This window comes from Coptis chinensis, chromosome 1 (genome assembly GCF_015680905.1).
Source record: "Coptis chinensis isolate HL-2020 chromosome 1, ASM1568090v1, whole genome shotgun sequence".
Taxonomy (NCBI): Eukaryota; Viridiplantae; Streptophyta; class Magnoliopsida; order Ranunculales; family Ranunculaceae; genus Coptis; species Coptis chinensis.
In genome coordinates this window covers 75,474,901-75,493,281 of record NC_141456.1, presented here as the reverse complement: position 1 = coordinate 75,493,281, position 18,381 = coordinate 75,474,901, and the positions used below count along the sequence as shown (strand labels likewise).

The 18,381-nt window shown below is 34.1% G+C and overlaps 1 protein-coding gene across 3 annotated transcripts; it reads left to right on the top strand.

Moving 5' to 3' along the window:
* The first annotated feature begins 9,341 nt into the window (after positions 1–9,341).
* On the top strand, positions 9,342–13,518 carry LOC147525208 (uncharacterized). 3 transcript variants are annotated; one of them, XM_086564646.1, is made up of 4 exons: positions 9,342–10,430; positions 10,542–10,655; positions 12,232–12,343; positions 13,011–13,518. In XM_086564646.1, the coding sequence occupies exons 1-3, from the start codon at positions 10,206–10,208 to the stop codon at positions 12,292–12,294; spliced, it is 402 nt and encodes a 133-aa protein (XP_086420772.1). In that variant the 5' UTR covers positions 9,342–10,205; the 3' UTR covers positions 12,295–12,343; positions 13,011–13,518. The 3 variants fall into 3 exon arrangements, with proteins under 3 accessions (XP_086420772.1, XP_086420792.1, XP_086420782.1); XM_086564666.1 differs by having other exon boundaries at positions 9,342–9,754; positions 13,011–13,317; XM_086564656.1 differs by lacking the exon at positions 13,011–13,518 and having other exon boundaries at positions 9,531–9,754; positions 12,232–12,438.
* Positions 13,519–18,381: the final 4,863 nt, after the last annotated feature.

The window sequence follows — 18,381 nt, the reverse complement described above, 5'->3', positions numbered from 1 at the left end:
TCAAAAATCGAATCACCCAAAAGTTCAAAATGAAAAGGAGATGATATCATAAACAAAAACAAAAAGAAACAAAAGCAAAGTTAGAACCCCCAAAATTAGGCTAAAAGAATGTATCATAATTCGGAAGCAAAATAACAAAACAAGGTTCTTCTCTGGTTAGAAGTATCTTGAAGACCCAGTTCTCAACTTGTCAGATTTTGTTTTTCCCTTCCTTTTTCTTTCTAACCCATCACCCTAGCCCCGTAACTCCTAATAAAAAACATCTAGCTCAATTATGAATATGATGGTGTGATAGTAAGTGGCAAGTGTGATCAATCGACTCCGATTTCTTCGGACGTCATTTGAGTATGTGAGGAATATAAGTGCACGCTGCACTTGAGAGAATGAACCTAGAGTGTATCTATTAGAGTGTTGTGATTGTAACACACCCCTATGAGAACCCACCTTTAGGACGCTTTCCAAAAGTCTCGGAAACAACTCTTCTTTTGCATTTCATTACTCATGTTTTGCACCTTTATCTTTAGGTGATTAAATTAGTATACATATGTTATTCTAAGTTTAAAGGAGTTTGTCTTTATTCTCCGCTAATGAGATGTATGGACTTCTGAGAATAAATAAGGAAACAAGACCCTTTGTACTAAATAAAAGAAGTTTGTGAGTACCTTTACTGGAAAACTCTCATGAGGCTCAAAGCTCATCCACTAGAGAATTTCTAGTAGTTTAAGGCCTTGTTGTATATGGTTAATGCAATCTCACTCTACGAAACGAGATTAGTATAACTTATAATAAATCACTTATTTGTGATCTTAGTTTTTTCTCTCATCCTTGCTTGAGGACAAGCAAGATGCTATTTAGGGGTGCTGATCAGCACCTAAATGTGCATTTTATTACCATTACAATATTGCATTATAGCCCTTCTTACGTTTAATGAAAAAACAACTCATAGCTTTTATTGCCTTTTTCAGGTTATAGAGAAATTCAGGCCACTTATCATACAAGCTGCGTCTTAGCACCAAAAGGAGCATTAATCACGCTTATTATGAAGACCAGAAGCTGCTATGAAAAAGTGTTGAACAAGTGATCAGCTCCCAAATGTGTATTTTATTACCCGTATATTGAAGCATTACAGTCCCTTTTACGCTTAACGAAAAGATAACTCATAGCATTTACTACCTTTCTCAGGTTAAGGAGTATTTCAGACCACTTATCAGAAAAGTTGAGTCTTAACACCAAAAAGAGTCTTAATCATTCTTATTATGAAGACCAATAGCTGCTATGGAAAATTGCTGAAAAAGTCAAAGTCAATAATCAAAGGACTCAAATCAAAAGACCAAAGATAGAGGCCCTTATTTCTAATTATGAAGACTTATCCCTAAACCTATCTTGGTTAAGAAGGTACCCATAAAGCAAAGAAAAAGTTAAAGGGTGGGGTGTCTTGTTTAGAATGGATGAGGGTAAATTTGTAAATGGGAAAAATAAGGGTATATAAACAAAAAGCAATGGAGAGAGAACTCATCCATTATCTTAGAATCCAAACCATTTGGTTTGTTTATTTTCTTGTCTTGTTTTTCAATTTATGTTTTTAATTTCTTGTTATTTCAATTAACTTGTTATTTCATTTCCTTTATTTCAATCAACTTGTTATTGTTCATTGTTTCAATCTTCATTTTGTTTGCATGTTTCATTTCAATGTTTTAATCGATATTCACTTCAATGTTTTAATCAATCTTCCTTTCATGTTTTCAAGTCATTTTAATCTACAATCAAAGCTTTCAAGTTCATTAGCTTAGAACTATTCTAAGATTCAAGAGTCTACCTTCCTTCTTCTATCTCCCTCACTCAAACTCTAAACAATTTAGGATGAACCTCAACTTCTAAACTCTTTTGAAGTATACCCATTATAATACTAAAGCTTCAAATGGCACCGCTGCCGAGGATTAAAGCTTCAAATTGCACCACCATCATGAATTGAAAGAGTAAGAGCGATTGGTTGAGAATCTAAGAAGGGAGCATCATTTTCACCTCTCCATTTCTATTTTATTTTTTTATTTTTTGTCATTTTATTACTTACCAAGGGATTAAACTTGAGTTAAACTTGGTTTAACTTTAATACTTACCAAGGGATTATAGTTTTAATTTCCTTGGAAAGTTCAAGTGTGTGAGGCAAGTTGTGGATCATAGCTCGCACACTTTGAATCGACTTGGTAATCAACACTCTAAGTCCAATTGACTCTAGTTAATCTAGGTGATTAATTTAAAACTAGTTAATTAGATTAGTATAATCTTTGTTTAGTTTAAGTTTGAGCCTTTGAAGATAAAGTTGTATAAATTGTCAAAAACCCAACTTGTGGGCTTTTTAAGTGGGCCATTATTTGTAACTTAAAACGGGGTAAAGCTCGAAAAGTTAGGCCTGATTCTCAGATCAAGCGCCAACCAAAGTCGCCTTCTCCTCAAGCAGTGTGTAAGCACGGCTTGAGAGGTAATTTCTAAACCTCCTCGAAGTCCAAGTAAGAGGATACTTGTGTGTTCAAGCATGCTTACGTGATTGTTTGAAATTTACTTTCCGCACTACAATTTACATTCGCGCATAAAGCTGAACCCGAGCCATAACAACCATTGGGAAGTCATTACCCAATGTAGATAACTTGGACGTTGCTTGATTCTTGAAGGCCCTAGACCAAAAAATTAATTAAAATCAATCAACTAGAGCCCAAGTAGTTACGCTCGTCCAGAAAAGGACAAAAATATAGCCACGAGGATTTTGAGTAATCAGTTACCAGATTCCGGTGGACCAACTACCTTCCTCACTCCCCTCCCCCAGATTCATCGTGAGTAAGATTCTTTGTAGCCCACCACTTGGTGAAGTGGTTGCCTACTCTTCTGAGACGTGTAGTAGAGCAATCCTAGTCTCACGCCCAATTGTTATCTTAAACAGGAGATACTAAATTATAAACCAAAGCAAATATTTTAAAAAAAATCCAAAAAAATGAATTTCTACTGTTTGTGCATCATCATTGATTGAGCATTCATGTCTTATCAATATGCATCATAACCATCATGGAATTACAATGCAAACACATAACCTTGTTTTTTTTTTTGCGGTAGTCCTTATCACTGGTTATCTCATTGTCCATCATATACCAAATTCGAGTCTACTACGGGAAATCCTTATGTTTATGAACCTCAATTTTCAAACTTTCCTAGTACCCCATATACTCAAGAGTTTTTAATCATGATAACAATTCATGGAGTTCCACCACAAATAGTCAACCACCATTAATATATCCATATGGTCAGTCAGAGTGCGGTTTCATCCAAAAACCATTACCATTCACATCACCATTCATATCAAATTCATATTCCACTCCACCATCCATCACAGACCAACTCTACCAGGAAATGGCCAAGCAAACAATACTTACTCAACAAATAGCAACTACCTTATGTTTTCTCCAATCCAATTCAAAAGAGTCCACATCTGAGACTAATATCCTTCCACCCAGTCCAGAACCTATCCAACAAAAGAAACAAGGTGTTACTATAACAATGCCCATTGCTAAAGCCCATCCTGATATTAATGACCAATTAAAATCCCATCACCATCCACCTAACTACCGTGTGAATTCCAATGACGATGACTATTTGCTTAAAGTCACAGTTTCCCTCACATGCCTTAATACATCATCACCCATAAATGAGAAAACTCTGGCCGAAGAAACTCAAGAGCATGTATTGGACTTGACACATTTGGAAAATGGCATTAAGAAAATTTATAAAGATCTAGGCAGAGATGACAAAGAAAATGAAGTGCTTGGAAAAGAGGGAGTAAAAGTGGATTTCAATTTAGTTTGGTTGTTAAAACTTATTGATAGAACAAATTTGTGACATCCTTACTATTGCAGATATGAACCACAATCTTGTGGAAATGCCAAAACTAGATGAAGAAATCTTTGAGTCCTCGAGATCATGTGAAGAACCACCACCCAACCATCACCATCCCAATTTAACACCTCTTGAAATCCAACCTCCATTCATAAAAAAATCCACCAATTTCTGAGGACTGCACTACTAAACCATTTCAAAGAAACCTCAAATTTGCACTTAAGCCAATTGCCTTTGAGATCCTTCATAACTTTCTAAATCTTCCCAATAAAGAGACTTTGTTCCACATACATACTCACGAGCCTATCATTCCAGTTGATGAGAACTCCGCTTTGATTGAAATGCAAGAAACTGAGGAAACAAAATATATGGTGGAATGTGGATCCCAATCTAGCGTGGTCATTGTGGACATAAAGATGGACGAAATCGATGATTTTCTTAAATATGCCGACACTGACCCCGATTTTGTAGATACACCCAAGCTAGATGAAGAGTTCTTGAAAGCATGCAATGATGAACCCATCATTCAAGTAGTTCAAAAGCCTAGTATATCATATTCCGCATCATATGAGCTTCTTGAAGAACATCCACTACCAACCTCACACTCTTTTGGACAATTCAAACATGACGGGTTATTGCATAAGTCCCATGATAAGTTGCATAAACTATCTCTTATCATTCTGTATCTTACACTCCTAATGCATCATTTCATTCTGTTTGGGGGTGTATGCTTTTACATGTTTTTCTATAAAGATCCCCAACTATTTAAATTATTAGTATATAGCTAATAACATATCATCCATCATATGCATATAGTCTTGATATAGTCTTGACTATAAAAGACACATCGTGTTTTCTTGATGCATTCCATGGGAGTGCATCCTTAAGGTAACTGAACCACTCCACTTGGAGTGTGTAGTTGTAAGTGCTGGAACCTTAGTCTACGTTTATCTCGCGTATTCTTTATAAAATAATTTTTACTCGTTGTTTGAGTAAGTGTGATTCTATAGAGTAAGTATACAATTTTTATTTCTTTATTTTACATTTTTTTTTCAAAATAGTTGTTTTTCTCTGTTTTCATAATAGAAGGTTCTCGATACATCAATAGTTATGTGATTTTTCAAAAACGGGCAATGGATTCCATATAGAACAACCCTTAGAAGTACGCAATCTCCATTCTTCTAAGAGAGGTTTGAGGATCAGTTATGTGTTACTAAGGGTCGCCCACATCACCATGCACTTTCTATCTCAACTTAAACCAGATACCAATTGTCCTTTGCTCACCATCATGTCATAACTTCCAACAGAAGAAGTATGTGCGTTCAATGTACCAAATGCATCATGGAGGCAATACCCAAAGCCACAAACCCAACCACCTCCAAGGTTCGTCAACCATCAAATACATTCAGACAAGGACAAGGTACCTACAACTATCATAACAGAGCATTAGTTCCATCCCATTTTAACCAGAACTACCAAAATCCTCCAAAGAGACCTAGTTCCACCACGTCCAACCAGCTAAACCCTTCCATTATGACTTATGCAGTAAACCCTGACACACATAATTGAAGCCAGAGTCTGATTGGATTGGGTTCAATAAAGAGCCGACACGAAAGTTACCTAAGATCACCTGTTATGGTGCTTTAAAAATTTAGTATTAAGAATCATAATTTTTGAGTACGAGTTTCTTAAAACATCTCTCCATAGTTTTCAAAACTAGAGGATATCAAAATTAAGATTATACGCCCCAGAGTAACCAAAATGATACTGGATCAACGTATAATTTTATCTTCTTATCAAAACCTCTATATGGTTAGAGATACCTTTAGATTGAGATAAACAATTACTAAAAAAATAAAAATAATAAATAAATAAATAAATAAAATACACACACACACACACACACACACACATATTTCATGTGTCTGTATAGATAGTTGTTTACATACTTGCATTTCCCATCTTTTTATTTTTTTTAAAAAAAACTTCTAGTATAATCATGCATGCATGTTAGATTTTCTACATTTCATACATGTTCTCAAAAATATAGAAACCCAAAAAGATTTTATAGTAGATATCCCTAGTATAATAAACTATATATTTCTCGTTCTATATCAAACAACCCACCCCCCAAACTTATTTGGGGTTAGCGTATTTTCATCATGAAGAACAGAATATAGGTCTACCGCCGTTTTTGCTCATGTTTCTATGGTAATCTCTTTTCTTATCTCTTCATAATTTGAAGACAAGCATAATTCTATCATAGAGCTGGTATAGTAACATTTTGCAAAAACTAGGCATTTTCTATATAGTATATATATTAGTATATTTCTTTCTTTCAAAAAAATTTTTTCAAAAAAAAGACCAAAAATATTTTTCCGTTTAGTATTAAAAAGTCTTCTTTCCTTTTTCTATGATAAAAAAAAAAAGTTTAGAAGTCTCGTTATAGCAATAAAGTAAGGACTTTTTCTTCATACTTAGACTAATATATGTACAATAGTTTCTGCATCTTTCCATGAATGGCATGCATCAGCATTTGTGTGTATATAGTAGTGAGTTTCTGAAGCCCAGGTTAGAACAATTAAGTTCCATATCCTATGGGAATCTAGCCAAAAGCCTCATCTGAATGATTATTAAGTGATGACACAAAAGATGTCCGGATATAAAGACCACACATCCACTTGCTTGATCACCACGCCATATCCTATAAGGGAATTTAGGCCCTTTTTGGATCGATATAGCCAAATAAACGTTAAAACCCCAAAAAAGATAGTTTTCCTCTAGTTACCCCTCTAGAACCTTCACCCTTTCTAAAAGCCTTTGTATTCTTCACCAATAATTCCTAACCCATTACAACACACAATAAAAAGCTTACCCAGATGATGAGTTGAGAAGTGGATGGATATCAGAAAAAAAAAATACCTTGTACAAAAACCGAACAGTTATTGCTTCAAAAAGAAAAGAAAAGAAGGACCCATCAAAAACCAAAACTCCAAAAAAATCAAAGGAGTCAAAACAATCGAATCTCCCAAAAGTTGAAAATCAAAAGGAGACGATATAAGAAACAAAAAGAAACAAAAGCAAAGTTAGAACTCCCAAAATTCAAAATCATATGGAGTCACAAAGTCACAGAGCTAAAAGAGTATATCACAATTCAAAAGCAAAAGAACAAACGAGGTTCTTCTCTGGGTACAAGTATCATGAAGAACCAGTTTCTCATCTTATCAGATTTTTATTTTCCCTTCCTGTTTCTTTCTAAACCATCACCCTAGCCACGTAACTTCTAATGAAAGGTCGCTAGCTCGATTTGGAATATGATGGTGTGATCGTAAGTGACAAGTGTGATCAATCGACCCCAATTTCTTTGGACGTCATTTGAGTATGCGAAGAATATAAGTGTTCACTGCACTTGAGAGAACAAACCTTGAGTGAATCTATCAAAGAGTTGTGATTTCAACACCCCTGTGAGAACCCAACTTAAGGAATCTCTCCAAAAGCCTCAGAAACAACTCTACTTTTGTATTTCATTGATTATGTTTTGTACAATTATCTTTAGATGCTTAAATTACTGTATATATTTTATTCTGAGTTCAAGATAGCTTATCGTTATTCACCGCTAATGAGATGTATGAACTTCTGAGAATAAATAAGGAAACAACACCCTTTGTACTAAATAGAAGAAGTTTGTGAGTACCTTCACTAGAAAAATCTCACGAGGCTTAAAGCTCATCCACTAGGGAAGTCCTAGTGGTTTAAGGCCATGTTGTATATGGTCAATACAATCACACTCTGCGCTAGAAACGAGATTAGTATAACTGATAATAAATCACTCATTTGTGATCTTAGTTTTTTCTCTCATCCTTGCTTGAGGACAAGCAAGATGCTATTTGGGGGTGGTGATCAGCTCCCAAATGTGTATTTTATTACCCGTATATTGATGCATTACAGTCCCTCTTACGCTTAACGAAAAGACAACGCATAGCTTTTACTGCCTTTTTTAGGTTAAGGAGTATTCCGTACCACTTATCATAAAAGCTGCGTATTAACACCAAAGCGAGCCTTAGTCACGCTTATTATGAAGCCCATTAGTTGCTATGGAAAAGTGCTAAAAAAAGTTAAGTCAACCGGTCAAAGTTAACAGTCAAAGGAATCAAATCAGAAAACCAAAGATGGAGGCCCTTATTTCAAATTATGAAGACTTATCCCTAGACCTATCTTGGTCAAGAATGCACCCATAAAGGAAAAGCAAAAGTTAAAGGGGTGAGGTGTCTTGTTTAGAATGGATGAAGGCAAATATGTAAATGGCAAAAGTAAGGGGTATATAAACAAAAAGCAAAGGAAAGAGAACTCATACATTGTCTTAGGATCCAAACCATTTGGTTTGTTTATTTTCTTATCTTGTTTTTCAATTTATGTTTTTAATTTCTTGTTATTTCAATTCATTTATTTCAATTATCTTTTTATTTCATTTCCTTTATTTCAATCAACTTGTTATTGCTCTTTGTTTCAATCTTCATCTTGTTTGCTTGTTTCATTTCAATATTTTAATCAATCTTTATTTCAATGTTTTAATCAATCTTCCTTTCATATTTTCAAATCATTTTAATCTATAATCAAAGATTTCAAGTTTATTAGCTTAGAATCATTCTAAGATTCAAGAGTTTATCTTTCTTCTTCTATCTCCCCCACTCAAACTCTAAACAATTTAGGATGAATCTCAACTTCTAAACTCTTTTGAAGTATACTCATTACAATACTAAAGCTTCAACAAGTCAAAGCCAAAGTCAAAGGTTAAAATCAAAGGTCAAGGTCAAAAGTCAAAGCCCTCAACTCAGAAGACCAGAGGTGGAGATCCTTACCACAAAATATGGCATTCTCCAAAACCTATCTTGATCAAGAAGAAATCAAAAAGCAAAAGCATAAAGTAAAGAGTGAGGTGTCTCAAATGTAATGGAGAAGGGCAAATCAATAAAAAAACATAAAATATGGGTATATAAACTAAACGTTAGGGAGAGAGAATGAAGCTAGACTTAATCTAGTGTCATGTAGGATTTATTTTTCTAGTCTTTTTTTCATTCAAGTCATTTTACTTTATTGTTCTTCATTTCAATCTTGTTATTTTTCTTTGTTATTCAATCAATCTTCCTTTTTTGTTGTTATTTCTTTCAATCAATCTTTCCATTACCTCAATGTTTGTGTTTACATCTTTTATTCAACACGTTTTTTTTTTTATGTTCTTCATTCAACTAGAAACTAAACAAGTCCTAAAAAGAAACTACTTTCCTTTCTTATAAAAATCCCAATCATTTAACTCCAAACAATCTATTGGGAATCTCACTTCTAATTTTTTTTGAAGACTTCCACAAATACTACAACTTCAACATGCGACTGCCGGTGTTAACACGTGACATCAACAAAAGAAAATACTTCCTCCAGTCACCCCTATTTTCTTTTCATTTATTGTATTAAAATTTCGCAATCGTATCCTCCTTCCTCCACCACCAAGCTTTGGCAAGCTCTCTCTCTGTATTAAAGTTTAAAGCTTTAATTTCGGTTTTGGTTTTGGGTTAATCCTCCACCACCATCAGCAAAGCTTGACTTTGGGTTTTGGGGCTCAACTGGTTTTGGTTCAATTTGTGTTTTAGGTCTTCAATTGTTGGATTTTGGCTTAATTATTTTTGGTTTGGCCTGGCATCGACATTGTTAGTTCTTTGCACTCATTCATGTATATATTTGCACAGATTCAAGTAGTTTCTACGGTTTTTTTTTCCTTTGATTTGGAGTTGTTTATGGTATGATAATGTTTGTTCTAAAACATGCTTCAAGTCCTCAAATCACAACTTGCCCAACAAGGAAACGGGTGGCAATTCAGGTTTGTTTTGTACACTCTGTACCTTCCAGCTTAATTTTGTTTTCTTATTTGTCTTCCTCTTCATTTCTCTTTCTATTTCTTCTTGTATAAGTTGGTTTGGATTTCTAATCAAATCAGAGTTCGTACAATTTCAAGGTAGGCCTCAATCATGACCAATTATAGGTTCTATTTATTGGAGGAAGAGAACCCATTAATTTTTTTTGGTAACTAACCCATTCATTCACTTTGAAGTTTAACTAATTTTTTTTTCCCGAAATTTAAGTGCATTCAGGCTTATAATGGATCTATAAGCTTTTTATTGCTTATAAAAGTAAATTATAAGCAATAAAATTGCCTGTATACGTAAAAATGATAAGGAGATATCAGAAAAATGTAAGGGAGTACCAATGTCTCTAAGGGGAGAGGTGGGACTGACACTATAAACTTTGTTTCTTGTATTCTTGTTGGCACAATGGATTCATGTCTTGTTCCTCCTTTTTTCTTTCCCCAACTGTGGCAAGCCTTTGTCGGTGTACAAGATTGTCGTGTAAACACATATTATCAGGAACTACTAGCTTCTAATCAAAATGGCTATTACGGTGAGAAGTGTGACAATTCAATATCTGAAACTACAAATAGCGAGTCATCTACAGAGCCTGGACAAACATCTGAAAAGTGGAAAGGGCAGATTGAGAAGGTCCATAGAGGCATCAACTTTGAATATTTTAGTTCACCTTTTCCAGTTCATAGGTTCTGCCAGGTGTACTGCATTATGCTGTTAAAGTTTCAATTTACTTCTTTTTTGCAGGATTTGCTTCGAACTTTCCTTGGACATCCTACTCTCGATGAGGATGGTAGGAATGCCTTGAGGCGTTTACTTACAGCTTATGCATGGCATAATCCCTCTGTTGGTTACTACCAGGTATGGGGTTTCAAAGTTTTTGACATTAAATTTGCTTTTTGTTTTAATTTACTGAAAACCCTAGTACATATACTTATTTTAGTCCAAACCATTGACTATTATATTAACGTGCCTGGATTTGATTGGTGTTTATCTTTAAAGGTATATCGTTTTTCTTTGATTGTCCTTGTTTTGTGATATATAGGCAGACTATGTTCACGAGGTATATAATGAGAACTGTGTCTCATAGAAAATGTTTAAGTTTGGTTTACTTTTTTTTTTATTAATGTAAATGAGGTAACTTCCAGAGTTATAGTAATTAAGGTTGGACTAATATGAAGTTTTGTGGTATGAAGAATGTAGTGGTAATGTAAGATAATTAAGCTAAGTTGAATTGAAGTTCAGTGTGAATGGATGGGTGGGGTGATGGTTTGTTATCTAGGCCCAAGACAACTTCCAAGATTCATGTTTGCTAGAACACTACTCTATATGTTATGGTTTCTTGTAATAATTTTTGGCTTTATGATCACTGTTATATTTTGGGACATATAACAGTAATTGTGAATTGCTCTAATTGGTTCTTGGAAACAAGTACCAAGAGATAATTGATGTGAGGTATATGATTCTGACTTGAATTTGGTAGATGTCAAAGATTAGGAATATGTATCTCATTTTATATATTTAAAATGTACAAACTTCTGATAGACCTTGGAACTTCCCCAGTGAGTTACCCGAATTTATGGGGGCACCTGTACCTATGCAGATCGGGGGGGCTGCCTTGTCTTGCCACAGGATTGGGGTGTGTGATTGTGAGGTTTAGAAGGGGGGGTCTGTTTCAGTTGGTTGTGTTGAGTGTGCTCTGTGAGTTGGAATTAAGGGGGCTATTTCAGGTGGTTGTGCCTTTTATTATTATAAATAACCTTTTTAGTATGATGCCTTACTAGTAAATCTTACAAGTTTTTGTCCATGACAAATATGGCTTCCAAATGCTAACCCCACCCCACCCCACCACCAAAAAAAAAATCAGGTACATATTTGCACTTTTCTTTTTAATATGGCTAGTGTATGTTAACATAGTTTCGTGGTTGTTTTGTAGAACTATAAGCAGTTTGATTTAATCAGTATGCCACATAGGATTTTACACTGGTGGCAGACCTTGTACCAATCTGAGTACTTGTGTATCATGTTAGACCATACAAATATTTCAATATGCTATTACCATGTGTTAGATATTTTGAATCTATTGCAATTTATGCATATGAACAAACTTCTTTTTTTATTCTTTTGTTTTTGTTTGCTTAAATATTTGTGTACTCTTGTTTATCATATTGAACTCTACTTGTACCTTGGACAATGAAAATGAACTTACCTAGATGATAGTTTGTTTATAACTTAACTCTTGTTTTTAGTCTTGTTAACATTAATTGATTTTCCAACTTCATTAAAAGAATTATTTGCTTCCCAATGTCTTATGGAAATGATTGGAACTCAAAAAGACTTTTAGAGTGCATTTTGGAACTAATGGTTAGCAGTTTGCTATCAAGTGTGAGCTGACATGGTTTCTTCCACAAGCTCTCAATGTGTTGAGTTGTTGCAGGTGAAGAAGATGCACATAATAACTGAACTGGTAGAGGATCTTAAGGATTCCAAGATGTGTTAATGGAAGAATACTTCATATTTGTGCCTTGTTGGTAGAGATATATTTGAAGGCAAGTAATAATTCCTAGATGTTACTCTTGTATGTGTACTGGTTGTTACAAATATATGCATGTGTGATAATAGAACCATAAGCTCAAAATGGCACAGCGCTCAAATAATTGAGAGGTGGATGGTTCGAATCCATCTGGGTTCAATTCCAATTTATTTATTAATTTCATAATTTATTTATTTTCATTGTTCAGATTTTATATAAACAAAAAGAATAACATTTTTTGAATGCTATAGAAGTTTAATAGCTTGAAATAAACGCTATCAACCTGTATACAAACGCTATGGAATCAATGCGTGTTTGTATCTAAAAATGTTATTATTTTTTATAGTGTTTTTGGACAAACGCTATTTATTTTGATAGCGTTTTTGGACACAAACGCTATCTTTAAAAGCATAGCATGGCCATATATAACGTTTGAGAAAACGCTATTGAATATTTTTTTATAGCATTGTTTGAGTGCTATCAAAGCCTTCAAAGCCTTATGTGTAGTAGTGACTATATATATATGGGGGTATAGTAGTTGTAGTTGCAAGCCAAGTCAGTTGTAAGAGTTGTGATCATTTTTAAGTATAAAATTTTACTTATTTAACATGTGTTACATACGAGCGTATAGAATGCACTGTATGATATGATTTATTTTGTTGCATTTGGCATTCAACTTTCAGGTGCGCTGCCTTTTTGGAAGGAGTTGGAGTACTACAAAAAATTGCCAAGCAAAGTATGGAAGAAAATGGTGGTGAAGAAAAAGTCAATGATATATTATATTGTGACAACTATAGTTTTTAATGACACTTACCACACATGGTTTTATGAACAATTATTAATTATCCAGTGATACGAAGTGCATATTTTGTGAAAGAGCTATACAAATCTTGGATCTTGGATGTTCAAGTTTTCCATGATGTGTGTCCATTAGAGATGTTCACTTTATGGAAGTTGCTGTGATGAAGAGTTCATTAATTTGTGTTGAAATTGCAATGCAAGGTTTAGTGATAAACTTGAACAACGGTCATCCTCGGATGTTTGAACAGGTTAGGTTGTATAGTTTGCTACTTTGTTATAGTTTTGAATAGTGTGGTTGTGATGGTTTTGGTTTTAGGTATCAAACAAAAAAGTAATGTAATATTTGGTCCAATCGTGGGTGCATTTTGCATTTACTTAATATTGAGACTCCTCAATTTTGCTACATATACTAACAAAATTTGAAGAATACAACATCTGTGCCAAGTCCTCTGTGAACCGAAGATTTATACAAATTGACTTATACATCGAGTTCATGTCAAATGTAAATAACTTTGTTTCAATAACATAATTTTGTAATTGTTATGTTTTCTTTAATCAAAATGTTTTATGTTATTTACCTATTTTTAGAATGCTTTCAATGAATTAGTGACATTATTTTTAAAAGTAAACTATTTTTCGTCACTAAATAAGTTATTGGTTTCTAGCACATTATTATTTCCGAGTTGCCTACTTTTCGATTTTTTTTTTCCATTACAATAAATGCATGTGTAATTTTATACTTATTTAAGATGTTTTTTTATGAAATCTGTGCCGAAGGTATGGGCATTAACTAGTAGATAAACAAAAACAAAACAAAACCCAATCTTCATACATATATAGAAAAAGGGGCGCGGTATTGACACCTCATTTGATTGGATTGGCACCTTTTGGCAAAAAGTAAAACAATAATAGTTATTCCTTATATGTCATTTTACACCTCTACATGCCCAATAGTTCTACGGCATTGGATTGCCACGAGATCCTATATTTCACGGTAGGCAGTTGCCGCGAGATCCCATATCCCACGGTAGGGAGTTGTCGCGGATGATTTTTTTGTTTTTTTTTTTTTTTCACTTCAAATTTTGCATATTAAGCACACACAACATATGAATACTTGATTTTATTCTTTAGAGTTTATTTATACACTCTAAGAACAACACCAAAATCATAAAAAAAATATAATATATATAATCGAGACATAATTTTGTTATCTTGCGACAAATCTTTTCATATGCTATAAGAAAAACTTGTGATCAAATTAATGAAGAAGAGTTTTTATAATTAACACAAGCAAAGACTCCATTTTAGTGAACACAACCATCTTGCGGCAACTAACTTTTTTTTTAAAACAAAAAAGGATCCACGACAACAACCATCCCTGGGATATGGGATCTCGCGGCAACCCAATGCCGTGGATTGTGCAATCTCGTAGCAATTTCTTGTCGTGAGTTTTTTTTATGTGATTAATGGAAGGATGTCAATATCGCGACCCATAATAATATGTGTAATAAACTATTCTTGATAATTTTCAATAGATATATATTTGGAATAATATTTGTAATAATATGTAGAACTATACGTAAGAGCTCAATTAGGCACCCTATCTACCTGTCACACCCAGGAACTAGAGAAATGATAGCTTCTCTGCTACTGCAGGCCTTATTAGTACTTTCATAGATTGTGAGATCTGCGCCAAACCTAACGTCTCCCTCTTAATTGATCAAAAACATCATTTTCCCAATGACACTGCTCCCTCCCTATACTAGTTCGCTGGTCCATATGCATTAGGACATGCATTTGCTCCCATAATCGTGGCATGTACAGAGACAACTAAGAATATAGTGATTCCATAATCCCATCTTTGATATTGCTTCACGCCTTCACGTGGCGTGTACATAGACAACTAAGAATACAGTGATTACATAATCCCATCTTTGATATTGCTTCATACGCCTTCACCAATCGATACTTTGCAATAGATGTCCTATTACTCCTATGTGGCAATATACATATACTAATATACTAGTGTTCAAGTAGGATTTTCAAGATGAGGCCATAATTCAACTGAGGATTTGTTACTTCCATGACATCCTATGCAGCTTTTAATCCCTCTTTCACTGTCTATTAGTGGTTGTTTTGTACTTTTGTAAATTATGTCACCCGGTTGGAAATTATTCGCTAATACTCCTACATGATCTTGTAGCAACCCAGCTGCTAACAGCCTCAAGATGGAAATATGATTGCTAAATCTGTAGATTAATGGTGATGTTTGCCTCCAATATTATCAAGCTTGATTCTTTCTTAAAGTACTATAGTATTAATATTTTTTTGTGTACTTGTAACCTAGTGATAATGATCCACTGATGATGTTGTATTTAACCATCCTACTCTCTCATGTGTACTATAAAATATCTGTGAATCAATTATAAAATGATTTGAATTCATTCCCTCTAAGCTTCATTGTTTTATCTCCATGCTGCTCATACGTCATACATGTACGAGGTTAAAGGCAATAAAGAAATCAAACTAGTGTATTAAATAGCTAACGTGCTAAACTATAACAAGAGATCTTATGGTAATTATTGAATGTCCTGTGAGATATGATTTGTTCGAAACATCGTTACCATTGTAACTTTGTAAGATGGTATTTGACAATTAATAATTGCTAATAAATGTTGGACAACATAGACGCACAAATGTCTAATGTGGACCAAAATATATCGCCGATATATCCGATATGATTTGTTCGAAACATCGTTACCATCCACCGAATGTAATATTTGTAAGATGGTATTTATATATCGGTTGACAATTTTAAAATATAAATTATTTCCAATAATAAATATATCCGTTTCCGGACAACATATTTTAAATAATTTGACGCAAATATCCGAATATCCGATATATATCGGTTTTGGGTACACCGATATATTCAGACTACAGAGAAATGGTTCAACTACTAATTTACTACTAGGTTTTTAGATGTGTTGTAAATTTGTAATAGCAGTCCTTGGTAGTTGACTAGGTTCACTAAGTTGTGAACGGCTAATAATACAGAGACCTAACTAGGGCAGTATAGCCAAGTACCAGGTGATCCTCTCAGATTTTTAGATGATAGCTGGGAAATGGTAGGCGTATAATAGGCAAACAATAACTACACAAGGGCCACGTGGCCAAGGCTGGAGAACTTAATTGGTTTTCCTTGTACTCTTCCGTTGAAAGTTAGCCATAACCATGATGCACAACCTCTTACTAGATTTTTGGATGACAGCTGGGAAATAGTAAGCGTAGAATAGGCAAATAAAAACTACACAAGGGCCACCTGGCCAAGGCAGGAGAACTTCATCTAACTACTTTAAAGAGAATGGTTTTGTGAACAGTATTCATTTTCCATTATACCCCCATTCGGTTTCAAATATTACTATAATTGTTCAAAAGATAATTGTGTAATAATATATGTGAAGGAGGGGTAAAATCGTCCATTTGTCCAGTGAAATTCAGACGTGTCTCTCTTGATTTATCACATTGCCCCCAATTTTACAAACAATTATGAGATTGCCACTAACCGAAAGTTAAATTTTTGTGCTGCCTGACCCAAACCAACTGACCGCACACGTGGTGTAGACACGTGCCAATTAAGTAGTTGGTTTATGATCAGCTCCCAAATGTGTATTTTATTACTCATATATTGCTGCATTACAGTCTCTTTTATACTTAACGAAAAGACAACTCATAGTTTTTATTGTCTTTTTCAGGTTAAGAAGTATTTCAGACCACTTATCATAAAAGCTGTATTTTAGCACCAAAATGAGTCTTAATCATACTTATTATGAAAACTAGTATCCACTATGGAAAAGTGCTGAAAAAGTCAAAGTTAATCGGTCAAAGTCAAAAGTCAAAGCCCTCAAATCAGAAGACCAGAGATGGAGGCTCTTATCTCAAAATATGATGACTTTCTCCTTAAATCTACCTTGGTCAAGAAGAAACCAAAAAGCAAAAACAAAACCAAAAGTAAAAGTGAAGTGTGAGGTGTCTAGTTTGTAATAGAGAAGGGTAAATTTGTAAAAGGCAAAAGTAGGGGTATATAAGCTAAAAGCAAGGGAGAGATAAACCATCCATTGTCTTAGGATCCAAACCATTTAGTTTGTTTAATTTTTGTCTAGTTTTTCAATTCATGTTTTTATTTTCTTGTTATTTTATTTATTTTTAATCAACTTGTTATTTACTTATTCTTATTTCAATCAACTTGTTATTTACTTATTCTTATTGAAATCTTCCTTTCATCTTGTTGTTCTTATTTCAAGTTGTTTCAATCTTTCTTCAATAGTTTCAAGTCATTTCAATACAAACAATCAAAGCTTTCAAGTTTTCATTAGCTTAGAACAATTCTAATCCATAGAATAGTCTAATTTTCTTCTTCACATCTCCCTCACTCAAACTCTAAACAATTTAGGATGAACCTCACTTCTAAAAACAAACTATTTTGAAGTTATTACCACTATCTAAAGCTTTAAATGGCGCCGCCGTCATGGATTGAAGGAGTAAAAGTGATTGGTTGAGAACCTAAGAATGGAGCATCATTCTCATCTCTCCATTTCTATTTTTTTTCAATTTTTTGTCATTTTATTTTATTTTTCTCAGTATCTCAGTACTGATCTACTTTTTTACAATTCAGGTTGCGGGACAACAAAGCTGGAAAGGAGCTGAAGACACAACAAAAGAACGACCCACGTTCACCGACGTCGGCGGGCGACCGCGAGCTTGGAAGGGGGCGATTGAGAGTTCACCTCTAGAGAAGTGTGTCTAGTTTTTTTGTAGCTCAGTTGGTTTTTGATGAACAGTGGCACTCCGAGCCCAAATTTTGTAATAGAGTAGGATAAAATAGTGAAACTTGATTGTAATAGTTAGAGATAAAAAGAAAAACAAAAAAATTAGAAAAAATTAGTTTTTAATTGATTTCTTATGATGAACATGAGTTAAAGTTGGTTTAAGTTATATACTTACCAAGAGATTAGAGTTTTAATTGCCTTGGGAAATTCAAGTGTGTGAGGCAAGTTGTAGATTAGTATAATATTAGTTAGTTTTAAACTTTGGCCCTTGAAGACAAAGTTGTATAAATTGTCAAAAACCAACTTGTAGGCTTTTTAAATGGGCATTTATTGTAACTTAAAACAGGGTAAAGCTTGAAAGGTTGGGCATGATTCTTAGATAACACGCCAACCGATATCGCCTTCTCCTCAAGCAGCGTGTAAG